Source organism: Labrus mixtus, chromosome 1 (genome assembly GCF_963584025.1).
Source record: "Labrus mixtus chromosome 1, fLabMix1.1, whole genome shotgun sequence".
NCBI lineage: Eukaryota > Metazoa > Chordata > Actinopteri > Labriformes > Labridae > Labrus > Labrus mixtus.
In genome coordinates, this window is record NC_083612.1 from 22,105,359 (window position 1) to 22,122,551 (window position 17,193).

At 40.5% G+C, this 17,193-nt stretch overlaps 1 protein-coding gene across 6 annotated transcripts; it reads left to right on the plus strand.

The window, feature by feature from the left end:
• Positions 1–5: 5 nt before the first annotated feature.
• Positions 6–16,568, plus strand: znf821 (zinc finger protein 821). 6 transcript variants are annotated; one of them, XM_061038840.1, is made up of 6 exons: positions 6–98; positions 8,567–8,698; positions 8,854–8,972; positions 10,401–10,493; positions 11,374–11,540; positions 12,768–16,568. In XM_061038840.1, exons 1-6 carry the CDS (start codon positions 95–97, stop codon positions 13,741–13,743), a joined length of 1,491 nt encoding a protein of 496 aa, XP_060894823.1. In that variant the 5' UTR covers positions 6–94; the 3' UTR covers positions 13,744–16,568. The 6 variants fall into 6 exon arrangements, with proteins under 6 accessions (XP_060894823.1, XP_060894814.1, XP_060894804.1 ...); XM_061038831.1 differs by lacking the exon at positions 6–98 and adding an exon at positions 2,070–2,498 and having other exon boundaries at positions 8,857–8,972; positions 10,404–10,493; XM_061038821.1 differs by lacking the exon at positions 6–98 and adding an exon at positions 2,073–2,498 and having other exon boundaries at positions 8,857–8,972.
• The last annotated feature ends 625 nt before the right edge of the window (positions 16,569–17,193 follow it).

The following is a 17,193-nucleotide window of genomic DNA, read 5'->3' on the forward strand; positions in this document are numbered from 1 at the left end:
TGAGGTTAGCTTGTCAACGTTAGTAGAGGACTTCTCCACTGTCTGTGCCTCTGCCAGAGACTCCCTCCTGATATGCCAGTGTTCACTGGACACCATGGGTAATTGCTTAATTATGTTTTCAAAAATAATGTGACATGTGGCTAGGTGATTGTACTGTTAAGCCTGGTATTCGTTTTTCTACTAGTTGCTAGCTAGTGAGCCTGTTCTCCTTCATCGTTTAACTATAAAAGAACGTATGGGTTTTTTAACCTAAGCCAGCTAGCCAGCCAAAGCGTTATGTTATTGATTTAATAGGCTGTTTGACTCACAGTAATCATGTATTTCAGAATGAGCAGTTATTTTTTTAATTTGTACTGATACCGAAAATTCCGTGACAAGACGAGATTATTTTGTTGAGATGGCAATTTTCCTCTAAACCCGCGGAGGAATACATTTTTTTAACCCTGTCAATGTTGTGCTGCGGTCCGTTTACTCGTGGCAGTCAGTGATGACGACTACATCTAATGTTATGACATTATCCGTTTAGTGGAATTGAGCGCCACCTAGTGTCCGTACTGTAGAGAGGCTTTTAAAATAATTTATTAATAACTAGATAGATAACTAATTTCATTATACTGTGTTTGTGTTTATTCATTATGCTTTTAATTCAGTGTGGTCGTTCTAATCAGAGCGTGCTACATTTAATTAATGTTAACCTTAAACCATGTGATTCAGGGTCTATACCAGGGATGGGCAACTTCATTCACAGCAAGGGCCACATTCATTTAATTCTCACTGCCAGAGGGCCAAATTGTAGGATACAAAAAACGATTACAGTCAATTATGTCTCAAATTTAACTCAACATATACCAGTGATCAAATATTATTATGGACATATTTCTGTTTTTTATGATTTCATGGCAGATTTTGATTGATTCCAATTAATTGATATGTAAAAATTGACCTGAGGGCCATGTTGAGGGTTGATGGGGGCCGCATGTGGCCCCCGGGCCGCCAGTTGCCCACCCCTGGTCTATACAAATCCTCACTTTTCAAGTCACTTTTTCATCATTTTGACTTGCGCCACCAAGATGCTAATCAGATGTGCGACCAAACAACACGTATCTTTGTTGTTGTACTGATTTAAGGCTATGATGATGGATTGTTTTGAGCAATCTGCCTGGTGTTTCTAGTCATCCAAAACACATTTTAAAAGGGCTGGAATTTGGGGTGTTTCGGCATTGGAAAAATAAATGTAAACACAACACTTTTCCAGAAATTGTGTTCTTGTTACTATGTATAATCCAATTGACCAACATGTTTATAACCGCAGACATGTTCTTGTCATTTTGGTGGTAAATAGAGCTTCTGCTCAGGGATACAAATAATACCAGGTCATTTTTGTGATCACCAGGCTTAGTAACACTTAATTACCATGCTGACGAGTTCATCACAGGTTTAGTTTTCATCACTATCTGGATAGGTTTCAGCCTTAAAATACCAACAAATCATTTCATTATTTGTCCACCAGAGGGCACTGACAAATTTGTTTTGGAGTGTGAAACGTTTTGCTAACCGTATAACTCTATCACAGGTGCATAAATGTGGTCACATTAAGATGTTTTACTTACATATTGTTATTTTATGTGTTGTAAAATCTAATATTGGCTGTTATATTGATGGTGGGACGCAACTTTTCTGTGATCAATCTGGTCAATATAAGTTGATTTATTTACAAAACAATCGTTAATCGGGTTTTTGTTTGTTTGTTTGTTGTGTGCTATTTACTCATACTGTCTTTTTCTGAGATAGTTGTCTATTGTCATTGATCCATGTATTGTAATCTTCTGATTTAATAATTAACGTACACTCAGATATAATTTGAAAATACATGATTGAGGGAGTGATTTAAAAAACGATATATTAATCCTAAACTTTGTGTAGGCCTATGTCAAGAACTTGAGGAGTCTTGCACACTGTCGTCATTTCTCCTATCCGACCTGAACGCATCACAGTATCTCCAGCATGAACTCCCCATCGTCCCTGCATATCCCACAATCCTGTTCGGTGTGGCTTCATCGCTTTTACGTTAGTGATCAGCTGAGCTCGTGCATCGCTGCAGTGAGTGCACGGGTGCCAGCGGCTCGGGATCGGAGCAGCTCGGGGCCGCTCGGTTTCTCTGTGGTCTTGTTTGGACATCATTTTAAACCCCGGATCGACTGGGATACGGGGGATTTTTTTTTAAAACGACTGCAAGAATGTGACTCTTGCTTTTTCTTTTAAACCCCCCCTCCCTACCCCCGTCAATGGCCCCCGACTCTGCTGAACGTGGGGACGTTTTGATCCCATTCATTTTCTTGTTCTTATTTCGCTCATCATCTATCCCCTCAGTGCGGAAAACACCTGGGCTGGTCTCAGGGTAACCGTCCAGGATTAGGAGGAGATTCCTGTTTTTTTTTTACCGGGAGTGGGCAATAATATGTCAAGGCGAAAACAGACCAACCCCTTCAAAGTTAACTGTAGGTATTTCCAGGTATTGGCTAATTCTATTCCACCAGATACATTCATGTCACGTCCATTACCCGTACATTCTCCAGTTTATTGGAGTTTGAATGTTGATTTTTTTGCATTTATAGTCTTTGGATCTCTACCTTTAATGTTCACTGTAGCTTTTAATTGATTCATGTCATACCATCACATACTGACTGTAGATTAACATAGATATTTAGAGTGTGTAATACTGATATGTCAATATAATTCAGGATTGGGTTTGCATGATATCATAAATATTGGTGACGTAGATCTCACTCGTATTGTTCTGTAGATTTCGTGACGATGCATCACAGACTTTATTGGCTCGTCTATTAATTTTTTTTCTTATTATTTTTCCCAAGGAGCTCAAAGATCTTATAGACATAGCTGCACACACTGATTCAAAAAAGAGAAGCGTAAAGTTGCATGACATCTCTTGGCAAAAACTAAGAAGTTTATGAAAAATTTACAATATGGTGATGTCCACATCTTTGGTATATTCAATATATTTCCTTAAAAGTAGCGCTTACTATTTTGGCAGACTTTAGGGATAATGTGTAATCTATCTCGCCACCTTGATCTCTTGCCTGTTTTGCAACATTTCCTGTTTTTTGAAACAGATTATGTTTGTGGCTGTGAAACTAGACATTTCCACAATTTCTCTTTTAAAAAAAAAAACCCTTGGGATTGTGTCCTCCTCAGGTGTGTCAGGATCAGTGACCATGTTGAGATATCTCGGTTTTGTTTTAAGGTGGACATTTTGACAAAGAGACCAATAAATAAGAGAAATTACTTTAAGTTAAAATCTAACGACATGGACATCATGTGAATCTACGGCCAAACCTGTAGAGGCTCTGTAGTTGCCCAACAACTCTTGACTCAAACCAATCAACATAGTATTTCTTTTAAGTTGAAGCAGATCTTAAGTCTCATCACATGAGAGTGGAGGGGACAAGCCTTTCAACTTTACTCAGTGTGACTCTGCATGCTTGGTGTCATTTCAGTTTGTCTGACCACTCAGTACCATTACAAGATTACAGGAAAGTGATATGGATTAGTCAAGAAAAAAAATGATCACCTTATTGTTAATGTTATAGTTGTTTAGTTTTGGCTTCCAGCATTTCATAATGAGGGTTTTGATGTTTTTGAATTATTTTGTCCATGTCAATCACATGTATGTATGTGTTACAATTGTTCCATTTATATGATAGATAAACACAAAGGCAGAACAAATCATCAGTAGGGAAATTAACCGATTAGTCAATAATGAAAATAACTATCAGCCTAGATTAGATTAGATTCAACTTTGTTGTTGTTGCGCAAGGCAAGTTTATTTATATAGCACATTTCAACAACAAGGCAATTCATAGTGCTTCACACAAGACATCAAAAGCATCATGACAGAGGAAAGAAAAGAAACATTAAAATAGAAAGTTTAATGTAAGTACAAGTATTGACCAATGAAAGGCAGGTTAGCACCAGAAGTGCAAAATGCTGGTGCTGAGTAAAGTGCAACGAAAACACAAAGTGAAATGAAGAAATGAACTAGTTTATACAGTATGTGCATTAACATCGGCCCATCGGCAAGTCTTGTGGCATGCGTCGATGTTAGTAGTAGGGCTGCGAAATTCATCTGTTCATCTATTTCATAGAAACAAGCAATAGTTTCTTTCTCGCTCGGCATGCGTTCATCTAACCTATCGGATGGAGGCCTGGTTGTAATGGCTATGCTTTCACACTAGTCTGAAGCAGTCAGATGCTAGCTAGCAGCTAGCCTCGGAATAAATGGTGACAGTTTGGATGTTCAGTTGATTTCTGATTCAGAGAGACATGTTGTAAACACGTAACAAACAGCAGATAGAAAGAGAAAAACTGTGCGTTATATGCACTTCTAATTTGTTTGTTTTGTTTATTGCACTTCATATCGTTATCACAATTTTTAACAGTGCACGTCTCTGACACACACTCATCTCATGTATTTCTCATATCATATCTTTACCCAACTGCTGACTCAGAGAAGAGTTTTTTTTTTATTGGGCAGAGTAAGTCACCTGTTCGACAACCTCTGCTCTGTTTTCATGATAAGCTTGGCTTTTGTCCCTCTGACCCCTGTATCCCCCTCTTTGATGGACAGCATGCAGACCTATTAAACATGTCTCAGTCCTCAGAAAGGCGATTGCCCGGTGTAATCTGCCGAAAGTTCTGCGTGCTGCAGCCCTCCTTTCTAAACATAGTTTGTCTAAAGTGTAGTTGAAATACATCTTACGCTTGACTGCACTAATCCTTGCGAGCTAATGAGCTCATTTGCTGCTCTGTGACACTTTTACTCGAGTTTAAAGTTGGAGCTTTAAAAGTCCTCAGGAGGGCCTGATACAAGGATATGTTGGTTATTGTTAAAGGTTAGTGCTTTACAAAATGCCAACAGACTAGTCGTGTCACTTAAGTGTGGATTCAGGATTTGTGTTCATACCTGACTTTCTTCTGCGTTGCCTTGGTTGTTTTACCTGTCTTTTCTTGTGAGGTATGAATTGAATGCACAGAGCTGTCCCCCCTGAGAGGGTCACACCAGATAGACTGACTGACAGACCAGACAGCCATGGAGACAGTCTGACAGGCGGGCGGGCTGAGACACACACACACACACACACACACACACACACACACACACACACACACACACACACACACACACACACACACACACACACACACACACACAAAGGGAATTCCAGACAATAATACAACAGTGCTGTCTGCCTAGCTATTTGTGGTCCTCTTTAGGTTTGATGTACAGAGAAACAAGAAAAGTAAAAGCATTTCAGAAAAGTCAATCAGGACTGCAGGTGGTGCAGGTTTTATCAAGAAAAATCGATGAGTCTTTCAGGTTTTAGGTACCAGTAAATAGAACGTTTTTCAAACAGGAGACGCATTAGTTATAAAGTAGTAGCTTGAAGATATATACTCAGAGGCTATACTTTCTATGTACTGCACTTGAAGTAGTTTGCCTGTGAGGACTACAGTTCAGTGAGTTTTTTCATACACCCATCTGTGTCAAGTACATGAACTTTAAAGACGTCAAACTCAGAAGTTTCTCTCAGATGTAGTAGATGCAGTAGATAACACAAATGTTGCTTGAACACTTGTGATTGTAGCTTGTCCTGTGGTCCCTGTCCCTGTCTTTCAGCAGAGAAAGTCTTCCTCGGTGAAAACTGGTTATTCATATCACTGTCTTCTCTGTAATAGCATGTCACCAGTTAATCAGAGCGAGAATCGATCAGATGTCTGGCCCACCATCCTTGTTTCATGTGTGTGGACGGACAGGGGCCCCCATCACTTCCTGCAAATACAGACGTGCTGTGTGTGTCTGCATATGTGTGTGTTTTTGGAAGGGCTGAAAAGAGAAGAAGGGGGCTTTGAATTCAACAGGACCCCCATTGCTCAGTGTTTGAGCAGAGTTTTGGCATTCTATCTTTTGTCTGTTTTGTTTTGCGCGCTACCCCTCCAACCCCTAACCCCCCCATTCTCCTCCTCCTCCTCCTCCTCTTGTCTCTCCCTCTTCTGTGTGTCTGTTGGCTGATGAGTTTGTCTCTTTGTCTGGATTCAGTCAGACACTGCGTCACCTCCTGCCTACAGACACACAGACTCAGAGATAACATCACAGTGGCAGAGACTGAGGGAGGATGGGGGGAGGAGGAGAGGGAGGAAGGGAGTGAGGAGAGACAGATGTACAGACAGAGCCCTAGCAGTGGGGGGATGGGTATCTCTCACACATCAATCATTGGCTATGTGCCGTGAAGCCAGCTTGTTGTAGTAGTTCATAGTTCAATACTCTGACACACTCTTCGACTTCTAATGAATGCTTTGATATCTATGGGAAAGTTCCCAAAATGAGTTTACACCCTAACTTCTCCCCACAAGCAAAACACTACAATGCTAAACCAATGATTATACTTCTGTTTTGCTCATACACAGGGAGAGACAGTGAGAGTGTGCGCACGCAATACCTCAGGATTGAGTCAAAAAGCGGTAATTACTTCTGTCAGTCTCAGGTAACTGAAGTCAGGATCTCTATCCCATCTGTGATCTGGTTTAATGGAGAAAAAGCACACTGAGCTGTCTGGAGGAGGATGAGCTTGTGTGTGTGAATTCCAGAGGAGCTCTCAACCAAACTGTCTCAAAGAAGGAGTGTTGGCCGTCAAATACAGGTCTGCATGTTCAAGTCCTGATAATAAAGAGCAGCGAAAAGATTTCAAAGACTCCTTCAACCCACAGGATTGCAATAAAACAAAGAGTGGCACCACAGAGAGTTAAATGAGTCACATATGGGCTGTCATGGTATGAAGCTTCATCCTCCCCCTCAGAGCTGATGGTATAGATATGGAAGTAGTCAGCGCTACATACAAGCAGGGAGGACAGAGGGTGAGCCAGGCTGTTCAGTGTGTGGGTGGTACTGAGAGAGAGAGAGAGAGAGAGAGAGAGAGAAGCAAGGCAGTTAGCTAGAGGAAAAGAGTGCAGGCTGCTTCCCCCATGGGACTGCAGCATGGCTGTCGAACAGAGCTAGCATGTTATCTGTGTGTATATGTGTGTGAAAAAGTGGGGGTTGGGATGCAAATGAAGTTAATGTGTGCGCACGTATGTCAGTGTGTTCCCGTGGCCAGCTTAGCATTCATTATGTTTCGTGTTGGATGCTTCATGGGAAAGCAGGCTAATGCTGGATGGAGGTCTCAAAATGTTTGAGAAAAATGTAAAAAAAAAAATGTGTAAATGATTAACCCAGGAATGAGCTCTTTTTGATGTGTTCATATTGATCATGGTTTTCCTTTTGTCCCCTTCTTTAACACCTATAATCATCTGTGCTGAATCAAACAGTAATAATGTCCCGAGATTAATCAGAGGCCTGAAGATGTTATTGGTGTGCTACTTTGGACGAAATATTAGATATACTACAGTTGAAAAATTCATATCTTTTTCTGGTATGTGATGACAGTTAACACTGTCTCTGTGTTGCTATGGAGATAAAAGACACATGATAGATTCTGTTTATGGTTATAAAGGAGGGTTTTCTTAGTTTATTTAAATATGTTTAGCTGCATTTGAAGTATTATATAAAATGATCATGCAGTCATTCGTCTGTCTGTCAAGAAAATACACAAAATGCTGTCTATACAGAAACGGTCTTTTTACTTGTGAAACTAGAAAGAAAGGCTTGATCACACCTGTTTTTATTCAACTGCTTGTCATATCATATGGTTACACATTTTTATGTCATATATTTTCTGGAAAATCAAAGTACTTGTAAATTGATGAAAAACATGTCTGTGTTTGGAAAATCCAGCATGTTCAGTACTTGATGACACATTGAGGTATACATCTCTTTGAAGTGGTCTAAGATGTTATAAAGAAAAACACAGCGGCATGGTCAAATATCTGATAGGGGTTAAAGTTATATTGTTTTATGGAATATATAAAATGATCCATATATTTTTTTTAGCTTACTGCATACAAATATGCTAGCGAACTACACTCGTCACGTTTTTCACTGCAGCAGAACACGTCATTGTGCTCACTACAAACACTTGTAGGGTAACACACAGGTTAACACACTAGACAACAAGATATGCAATATCCAGAAAAAGGATATCACTATACAGCTATTCTGATCATTTGAAGAATACAAAATGCCCCTGAAAAGGAAAAGTGCAGGATTAATGCGTTTATTCACTCTCTGATCATGCTTCATCTCTTTTCGTCTTTTCACCACTGTTCAACGTCATCCTGCTGTCTTCTTCCTTCTTTATCTTCTTTGGCCAATACATTTTGGTTCACATTATGTTCATTCATGTCATAAGGGCCACAGTGAGTAGTCATGAAGTGGTAATGCGTTATACAGTAAGTCAGATTGGCAGGGAAATCAGTTTAGAGCGCTGTATATCTGTTTTCAATAAATGGCACCAGCAATTCATTAATTTACCACACAAGTCAGGGCGACGATATCTTCCCGTATCGATATTTAGTTTCACTCCTATTAATGGTACTGTTTTCTTTTTTTCACCAGGGCCATTCCACACTTCAGGCATCACAGGAATACAGCACACTATTAATATGGACGGCAGGGACGAATTCACCGAAGACAGTGAATGCTGCAGCAACAACTCCCAGGAAATCCAAGAGCAGGATAGCATCTCAGGTACAGAATGGTTGGAGGGGATGGGACGGGGCGGTGAAGTACTGGATGGACTGTGTAGGGCGTCCTCGCTCGGACTGACGAGTGTTAGTGAGAGTAAGCCCTGCTCTCTGCTCTGTCGTCTGTCTGTATTGATAGGGCTGTGTTTGCCTCCATAGAAGACAGCGATAGTGACCCTGACATCCACGGAGAAGACTCATCCTCCAACTGCTCGGCTGACGACCACATGTCCACCAAGAGATCACAGTGCCGTCTGCTAGGCGAGGGAGTCAAAGAGGTGAGAGGAACAAAACAATCTGATATATCTGACATATACACAGTGTTTCCTTCTCTTCAGATCTTCTGTTCAAACTGTAACAGAAACTTGGATTTGTCATCATGTCTATAGATCATCAAGTTAACTTTATTCTATATCCTCCTGATATGCAATTAAATCAAAATCTAATAGATTGAAATAAGAATATAAAACGGGTATTTTGACGTAGTAGCCAAATCTTTTGGGATGAATCATGATTGAGAAATTCTGCGCGGTTTGACAACTTGTGACTAAGAGAGAAACAGCAAAGAGCTACATAATACCAGTGGTACTAGGCAATATGTTTTGTGCCTGGATCTTCTGTTTGAAAATATTCAGCTTGTGTGTGAGTCACATCTGTGACAGCACACAGCATCATGTCACTGAGTGAGTCACAGGGGCCTGTGAGAATTTTGCTCATTTTCACAATTTGACACATCAGCATATAGCACTCGCAAAAACACTTCATATGTTAGTTCACAGCTGACCCATTCTGAATACTTCATCACTGTCTTGATAGCCTAATATGAGACATCGACCCACAGCTGAAGTTAATATTTGGTGTGGTTCAAAGAGATCTGGGTCTCTCCCGATCGCAGACCAGCGCTGTGGCCTTTACTAAATTACTAACATGACATCTCTTTTTGTCTAATTATAAAGTCTAATGTAGGGTTTGTGGGTGGTAGTTTTGGATGTTTATGGATATTTTTATGGGTGTTGCTTGGTTGTTTTGAAAAAACAATAAAAATCTTAAATACTTATTATAATAATATCTATGGCCTTAAATTAACTTTTTATTATTTTTTGTGGATCGCTTTTTCATATGACAATTGACAGCCTTTAAAGCAGCGTATTACATTGGCATTCACAAACAATTAATGGAAGAGAGAAGGAGAGGAAGACGGTGAAATACAAGCTCAAGAACACTTTGCTTCAAGATGAAGAATACAAGGAATGGTCATGGAATAGACAAACAATGATTATGAGAAAGATTGAAATAATGTCAAAAAGTGTTACAACTTTTGACATTGGGAATCAAAACTGTTTAGGGGGCTCTAGTTGGCCTGAAGGTTAGGTCTCGTCCCCTGTATGGATGATACAGTCCACCAAGTGGGTGGCCTGGGTTTGAGTCCAACCTGTGGCTTCTTTCCCACATGTCATTCCCCACTCTCTCACTCCGACTTTCTAATTCATCCACTGTCCTGTCAAATAAAGGCATCAAAAGCTCCAAAACGAATCTTGACACAAAACGGCTGAGAACCAAAAAAGCACCAACACTACGTGGTGCAAAAATGTTGTTACTCTTTCTTTGTATCAGACTTAAAAAGTGTGCAGCAACCCTGATCAATAACTGTTAAACAAAAGGAAGAACAACAGAGATTGTTTTTAACAGTGATTTGTTTCCCTCAGGAGAGCGAGGAAGGGGCAGAACACAACTATATTTGTCCTCTCTGCCCGCTGGATTTCAGCAGCCCTGAGAAGCTCATCTCCCATGTCTACCAGGTGAGAAGGATATTGTCTCGCCTGTCCTAATCCAGCACACTTCCATGAAAACAAAGCAGATCTAGATCCTTTTATTGAAGTCTGTTTCTAATAAGCGAGTGGTGGGTCATCACCTTTAAAGCCCCTAAGGAGCTTATTCAGAGTAAGTACTCCTGTAAAAATGCAGGCTGAGGGAGAAGGTGTTGACTTGTAGGATCCAACTTGGTGCTTACATTGTCATGTAACTATATCTCACAATGATCGTTCTCATGACCCTATATATAGCTGCAACAGCTGTGGGGATTTTTTTAGTCAAGATAGTTTTATCGTTGAGAGATGATCAAGAGATGATGCTAGATCGACTGATTAGTGGACCATGTCTCACTCTCTCTCACATTTAACCTAATCGCTGTCGCAAGAAGCATCTACTGACAATCTACACTCTGCAGAGAAATAGAGAGAGGAAAAGAATCATTCTGATAGTATACCTCTGGTTGATGATGTATTTTGAGACACTCTGCCTAATGACTTTAATGAAGGCTTACTTATGATGTAAAGCAAGGCGGTTATTTTTACTATAACACTTAAAACATATACGTTAGTGGTTTAGGTATTAGCACAATCTTTATTATGCTCAGGTTCAGTACAAGTTGTCAATCATTCAGCCATTTAGTGTTAAACATTTTTTAATTGAGATTATGTTTAATGTTTCTTAATGCTGTCTTAAAAAATCCTGTTTGTCTAGTTTAAATTATGTTGTAAAATGATTGGTATTGATGCAATCAGTTATTGAAGTTTCTAATTTGTTCAAGCTATGATTTTGTTTTTTAAACCCATTGCAACAAAGAGAGATTTATTTTATTAATGTTGCGCTGATTTTTGTTTGTCTTGTCTTGAACAGCACACGGCTATGATGAGCAACACCAAGAGCTATGTGTGCCCAGTGTGTGGGCGAGCCCTGAGTTCGCCTGGCTCGCTTGGGCGGCATCTTCTCATCCACTCTGAGGACCGCCTCTCAAACTGCGCTGTCTGCGGCGCACGCTTCACAGACACAAACAACTTTAACAGGTTCACTTCATATCTAGTGTTCTCTTCTTGTCAAGGGTCTTTCATGCACATATTTTAACGGGAGGGGCTCACTGATGTATCTATGTTATTATGGCCTGAGTTTTATTATTATTATTATTATTATTATTATTATAGAACACCATCAATAATCAAGCAGTTGTCTTAAGGTAATGTTATTTCAAACCCTCATATTTTTTTTATCTAGGTAGAGACAAATACTTTTGAGGAAGTAACAAAACATAATGTCGTGAAGTCTTTTCTCTTTTGTTACGGATCAAATTCAGATTTTGTTGATCATCTTCCAAACTCGAGCAATGGATTCATTTAACTACAGCAGACAGTGTTGTCACCACAAGAATAAGGCAACAAGCATTATGATTTTGGAGATGAAACAATTTGCACTTTTATTTCCTCTTGAGAAAATTCAACTACTACAGTCAGTCAGAAGACAGCACTTTGGTTACCGAAGTTAATTTTTATACATCTAAAGAGGTAATCGATTCCTTGAAAAGATTAATTCTTTGAAAAGTTAGTGAAAATATATCAATAACAGAACACTGAAACACAGTCAGTGGTTCTCAGAGAGAGACAATGGGCAGGATGCAAAGCATAAGGGTTGAATAACATTAGTACTGAAATGACAGATTTAATGGCTATAAACTTGCATGTTGCTTAGCAACTACCTCTATGTGGAATTTTTAACCGCACTGGCAAAGTAACGATGCATGATACATTCAGAAACATGAGAGACACAATGTGTTTTTGAAAAGGCAAAAGAGAAGAGATAAGAATAAAAGAGCTATTCTATCGGGTATAAAGCCCCCCCAAAGCTGAGGGGTTAGACAGGGATGCAATTTAAGTCCAACCTTTTTTAACATTTACATCAATGAGTTGGCAAGGTAGTTAGAAGAGTCTGCAGCAGCTGGCATCGCCCTGTTAGACACTGAAGTCAAGTGCCTAGTGTTCACAGATGACCTTGAGCTCCTATCTCCAACCAAGGAAGGGCTACTACAGCACCTTGATGATCTGCACGACTTCTTCAAGACCTGGGTTAGGGTTTTAAATTTGGCCTAAATCAGACACTTACTTAGTGAAATATGAGAGATCAAGAGATTACATTTAAAAAGGAGAAAATAAATGAAGAGTCTGATCCTTCCACAAAAGCCCCTGGACTTATATAGGTTATGTATGACTCTAACCAGTTATTAATACCTTGTGTTTCCTTAGGGAGAAGCTTAAAGATGTCCTCGACACAACCAGAATGGATGTCAGCAGTGGGAGGGACAGCTGTTCCCTGACTCATTCCCTCTCCAGCAGCCCTATTGCCAGCCCCGGCTCTGGCTCCTGCTCCTGCCATGGACCTGGCCCCAGCTCCTGCCAGGGCACCCACCCTTGTCAAGCACCTGACCTCAACCCACACCTCTGTCAAGCCCACCGTACCTGCCAGGGACCCAGCCACATCTCAAGCCAGTGTCAAGGCCTGCAACCATGTCATGGCCCGGGATCTGGACCATGCTCAGGGGCAGGAACATGCACAGGTTCTGACCAAGGACCTTCCTTTCCCTCACTACCCGACAGTCTCCTCTCTGATGGGCCCTCACTTGCATCAATACCTGACGCTCTAAACTCTTCCTCAAGCCTTCCTCCTATCCCTGACATCCTAAGCCCCATGCCGGTGTATCCTGCTGGCGTGCTGCTGGTGTGCAATAGCTGTGTGGCATACCAGCAGCTGGTGGACGCCCAGTCACCGATGAGAAAATGGGCACTGCGCAGGAAGAACGAACCAGTGGAGGCCCGTATGCACCGCCTGGAGCGTGAGCGCACGGCTAAGAAGAACAAGCGGGCGTGTGAGACGGACGAGGAGAGGGAGATAAGGAGGCTGCGAGACAGAGAGGCTAAGCGCATGCAGAGAATGCAGGAGTCAGAGGAGCAGCGGGCACGCAGACTGCAGAGAGACAGGGAGGCCATGCGGATGAAGAGGGCCAACGAGACACCCGAAAAGAGGCAGGCCAGGCTTATCCGCGAGAGAGAGGCGAAGAGGATCAAGCGACGTCTGGAGAAGATCGACCCGGCTCTGAGGACACAGATAGAGCATGATCCTGCTGCGATGGCTGCCCTCACAGCAGACATGAGCCTCTTTCAGTTCCCCTGTCCCATGCCTGTCCCTTCCATTGATAACGGCCTCTTCATGAAGCTGCCCTAAGTGGACCAGGAACATTCTGGCTTCTCGCAGCATCTTTAACCTCTGCACTATGCCACCAGTCTGCTATGGTCACTGAGAACCATTCCTGGCCTCCTCACTTCCAGCCTCCTCGGTGTCCATCAGCGTCACACTCAAACTGCTTTGTACAGCAAAAACTGCGTCAATTTCTAATTTATTACAGTCTAGAAAACCTTGGGAACAGGGTTAAGAATGTTTCATGTTGTATGGATGATGACATACTCGCATGTTGTAAAGAGATTTATCAGTCCTTCAGTGGGCTAGCAGATTTTAACACAGTTCATTCTAATAGGGGCAGTTTTACTTCCTATGAGGAAAAACAAACCTTTTTGCACATTGACCTTCAGTGACAGAAGCGGGGGGAGGGGGGGGGACTCTGTAGCCACAGCCCACCCCCCACCCATACTTTCTGGTCTACTCCTCCAGCCCAGTGACCCGAGTTTACTGTACTGGTAGCTACACCTCTCTCTTCAAGCTGCCTCCGTGGGTCCCTGGGAAATTCATATTCACTCAAACTACCTCAGCCGGCGTCGTGGTGGCGCCATCTGTCGTTGTGGCTTACTGCGTTCACACTCCAGGCTTCCAAAGCTCCCCACAAACTGTACACTCCTACAGAGGATGCAGATCGTTTTCAAACAGTTTGCGTTCACATTTATCACTCAGGCACTTTAATAGGACACAAACATTCAAGGGAGCTTCTGGTATATTAACACCAGTTCCAGTTTCTCTCCCAGGTTTTATTTCTGACCTCTGAATGTTTTGGTCCTGTTGAATGCGCCTGATGTTAAGCAACATTCCCCCTCACCTCCCGAGTTGTACAACTTAATGCATTCAACATTTTGACATTCTCTTTGCCAATATCTGAAATGTTTCTTTATCCGACATTGTTACACTCCGAATATTTTGCCAATGTCATTTCTGCTTTTGTTTTGACTTTGTGTTACAGAGCATTTCTCTGGCTCATAAACAAAGTCTGTGCTGCTGGTTATTGTACTGTACAATACATGAGTTACCTCTTACTATGTTTTGGGTTCATCAACAGGAACATTGTACTCCAATGCTCATTAAGTGGTTACAATGACAGTTCCTAGTGTGTTACTTGTTGACAACAGAATTTGTCACATTACTTGAATTCTGCCCACAGAAAAACAATGATTTCCTCATTAGAAGTTAAGCATCAGATCGTGGGTTGTTATTGTTACATAGAGGCTCATATACAGATGCAATTTTTGTAGCATTAAAATGGTTATTAAAGCTGCAGTACCTTAAGTTAATGCAACCAGAACCATTTAAACTGGGGTTTGATATATAAATTATCCGTCAGCATAATTGGTGGAAGATATTTATTTATTCATATAATAGAGGAACTCATTTTACACAAGTTTTATTTCCCCATATGTTACTAGGCACAGGGGCTAGTTTCACTGACGCATACAGCCCATACTGGGACATTTTATTAATCTATCTTCATTAACCTCATTCCAGCACATATTTATGCAATATGATGTGAATATATTTTTCTTGTGAAAGTGTTTTTTGTTGCCGTCAGTGGTATAAAAAGTGTGATAATGTTAAAATTAGAGTCCATGTTTGGATGCTTCTGTTTATTTCTATTTTTTTAATTTCCTGCCTGTAAGGTTACCTTCAGATTTTCTTGACTTCACTCCTCCAGATGCAAATATTTACAGTGTCAAACAAGCAGTTTCTGAAATAGTCTGCACAGGATCTCAGAGATGAGAACAAGTACTGGTTCTGTTTGAGTCACTCCTAGACAAGAGGTCAATCTACCTGGCTGTTTGTAAGAGCATATTTAACAGAGGGGGACAACATAGGGATTTTTTAAAAAGTATTTTCTAGGAGTGCATCAAACATCTATGCAACAGATGTGTTATTTATTCCAAGGGAAATTAATTCACTTTTTGCTGAATCTATGCAGAATACAACATTCATTTCAACAGACTTCAATGTAAAGAGTTTCAGCTTCTCAGGCAATTTAACTCAGTGAGCTGGGCCCAGAGCCTTGACAACACCCTGCTCCGTAAGAATCATTTATAGATTCATCATGTGACGGTTTGAAACAGTCGTGACTTTTCTAGAGACGCTTGGTCTTCGGAGATGTGTTTTCTTCTTACTAGTTCAGCACATTAAAGCAACAGGGTCTCACTGCCATCAGATTCATAACGAAGTGTAACAAGGGCAGATCAGTGTTCTCAACAAAGTCTTCAGGTGTAATTTTTCCTCTCTTCTTCTCAGACTATGAATACTGGGTATTCTCACAGTTTGCTCTTTGAAATTGCTGTGATCCCCTTCGTCCGTCAGAGGATGAATGCAACAGAAAACAGTGACTTCTGCGGGCTGACAGACTATGGCAAAGGAAGTTCTATAAACTCTTAAGTGATGTTGGTCTTTACAGCAGTATCTTTGCTATGGATTAGGTAAGCACTGCATGTGGTGAAACTGCACTTGTCCTAGAATGGTTCAATATGAGCTTGTGTTCTTCTATTAGTTTATGCCTGCCTGTTTCTTACAGTTTAATCAAAAGAAAAAATGTTGAAAATGTTGGCCTTTCTATAGTAATTCTACCAGGATGTTCTCTCTATGTCCATGTTTACAAAACAAGACTCTCTGATCAAGGCCAAATGAATGAGCTAAACCGCTAACGAGAACATTTAGCTTGTCGCGATATCAATGCACCCTTACCGGACAGCACTTTGGGGGATGATATCCTCTGTTACTGGATTAACAGATGTACAGACCACGATGAAACCTGGTAAAGAATGTGGAAATAAACAATGATTTTACATAAATGGTTGTGTCCAGTATTGTTTCTCTTCTCCTTTGTTTCATACACGTGAAACCCAAGTCTCTTACAAAACAAGATCTTGAATGTAATTTATTTTTATTTATTTATTTTATTCGCAGTTTCTTCATAAAGACAAAATTGAAACACAGGAGAAAAAAACTGTCCAACAAAGACAGACAATTGAATGAATGTCATTTCTATTGAAGTTTTGATTGGAGGTCTTGTGGTTAGAGAGATCTTCTGTGAGGGAAGTATTTGTACTGGTGCATTTCAATTTGGTATTCAATTTACTCCACTACATTTAAATATATGTACAAACATTTTGTCCTTTTAAACAGAAGTGTAATATAACAAATGCTAAATACCTATAGTATTAACTGAATAAAATACCATATTCAAATGAACTGTAATACGTATAAAATTTAATTTTTTATATTTTGTCTTAATTTAACAACTTTAATTCGATTTGATTTGACAAGCTTGGACATATCAATTTTGACTGACTTGAACAGATCATTTCAAATCAAGTTTCTTAAACAAGATCCCTTAAAAAATTCAATTCACGGCGATTGGCTATGACTTTCAGATGTTTATTCCTCTGAGATCACAAGCTATTTGGTTAATTTACT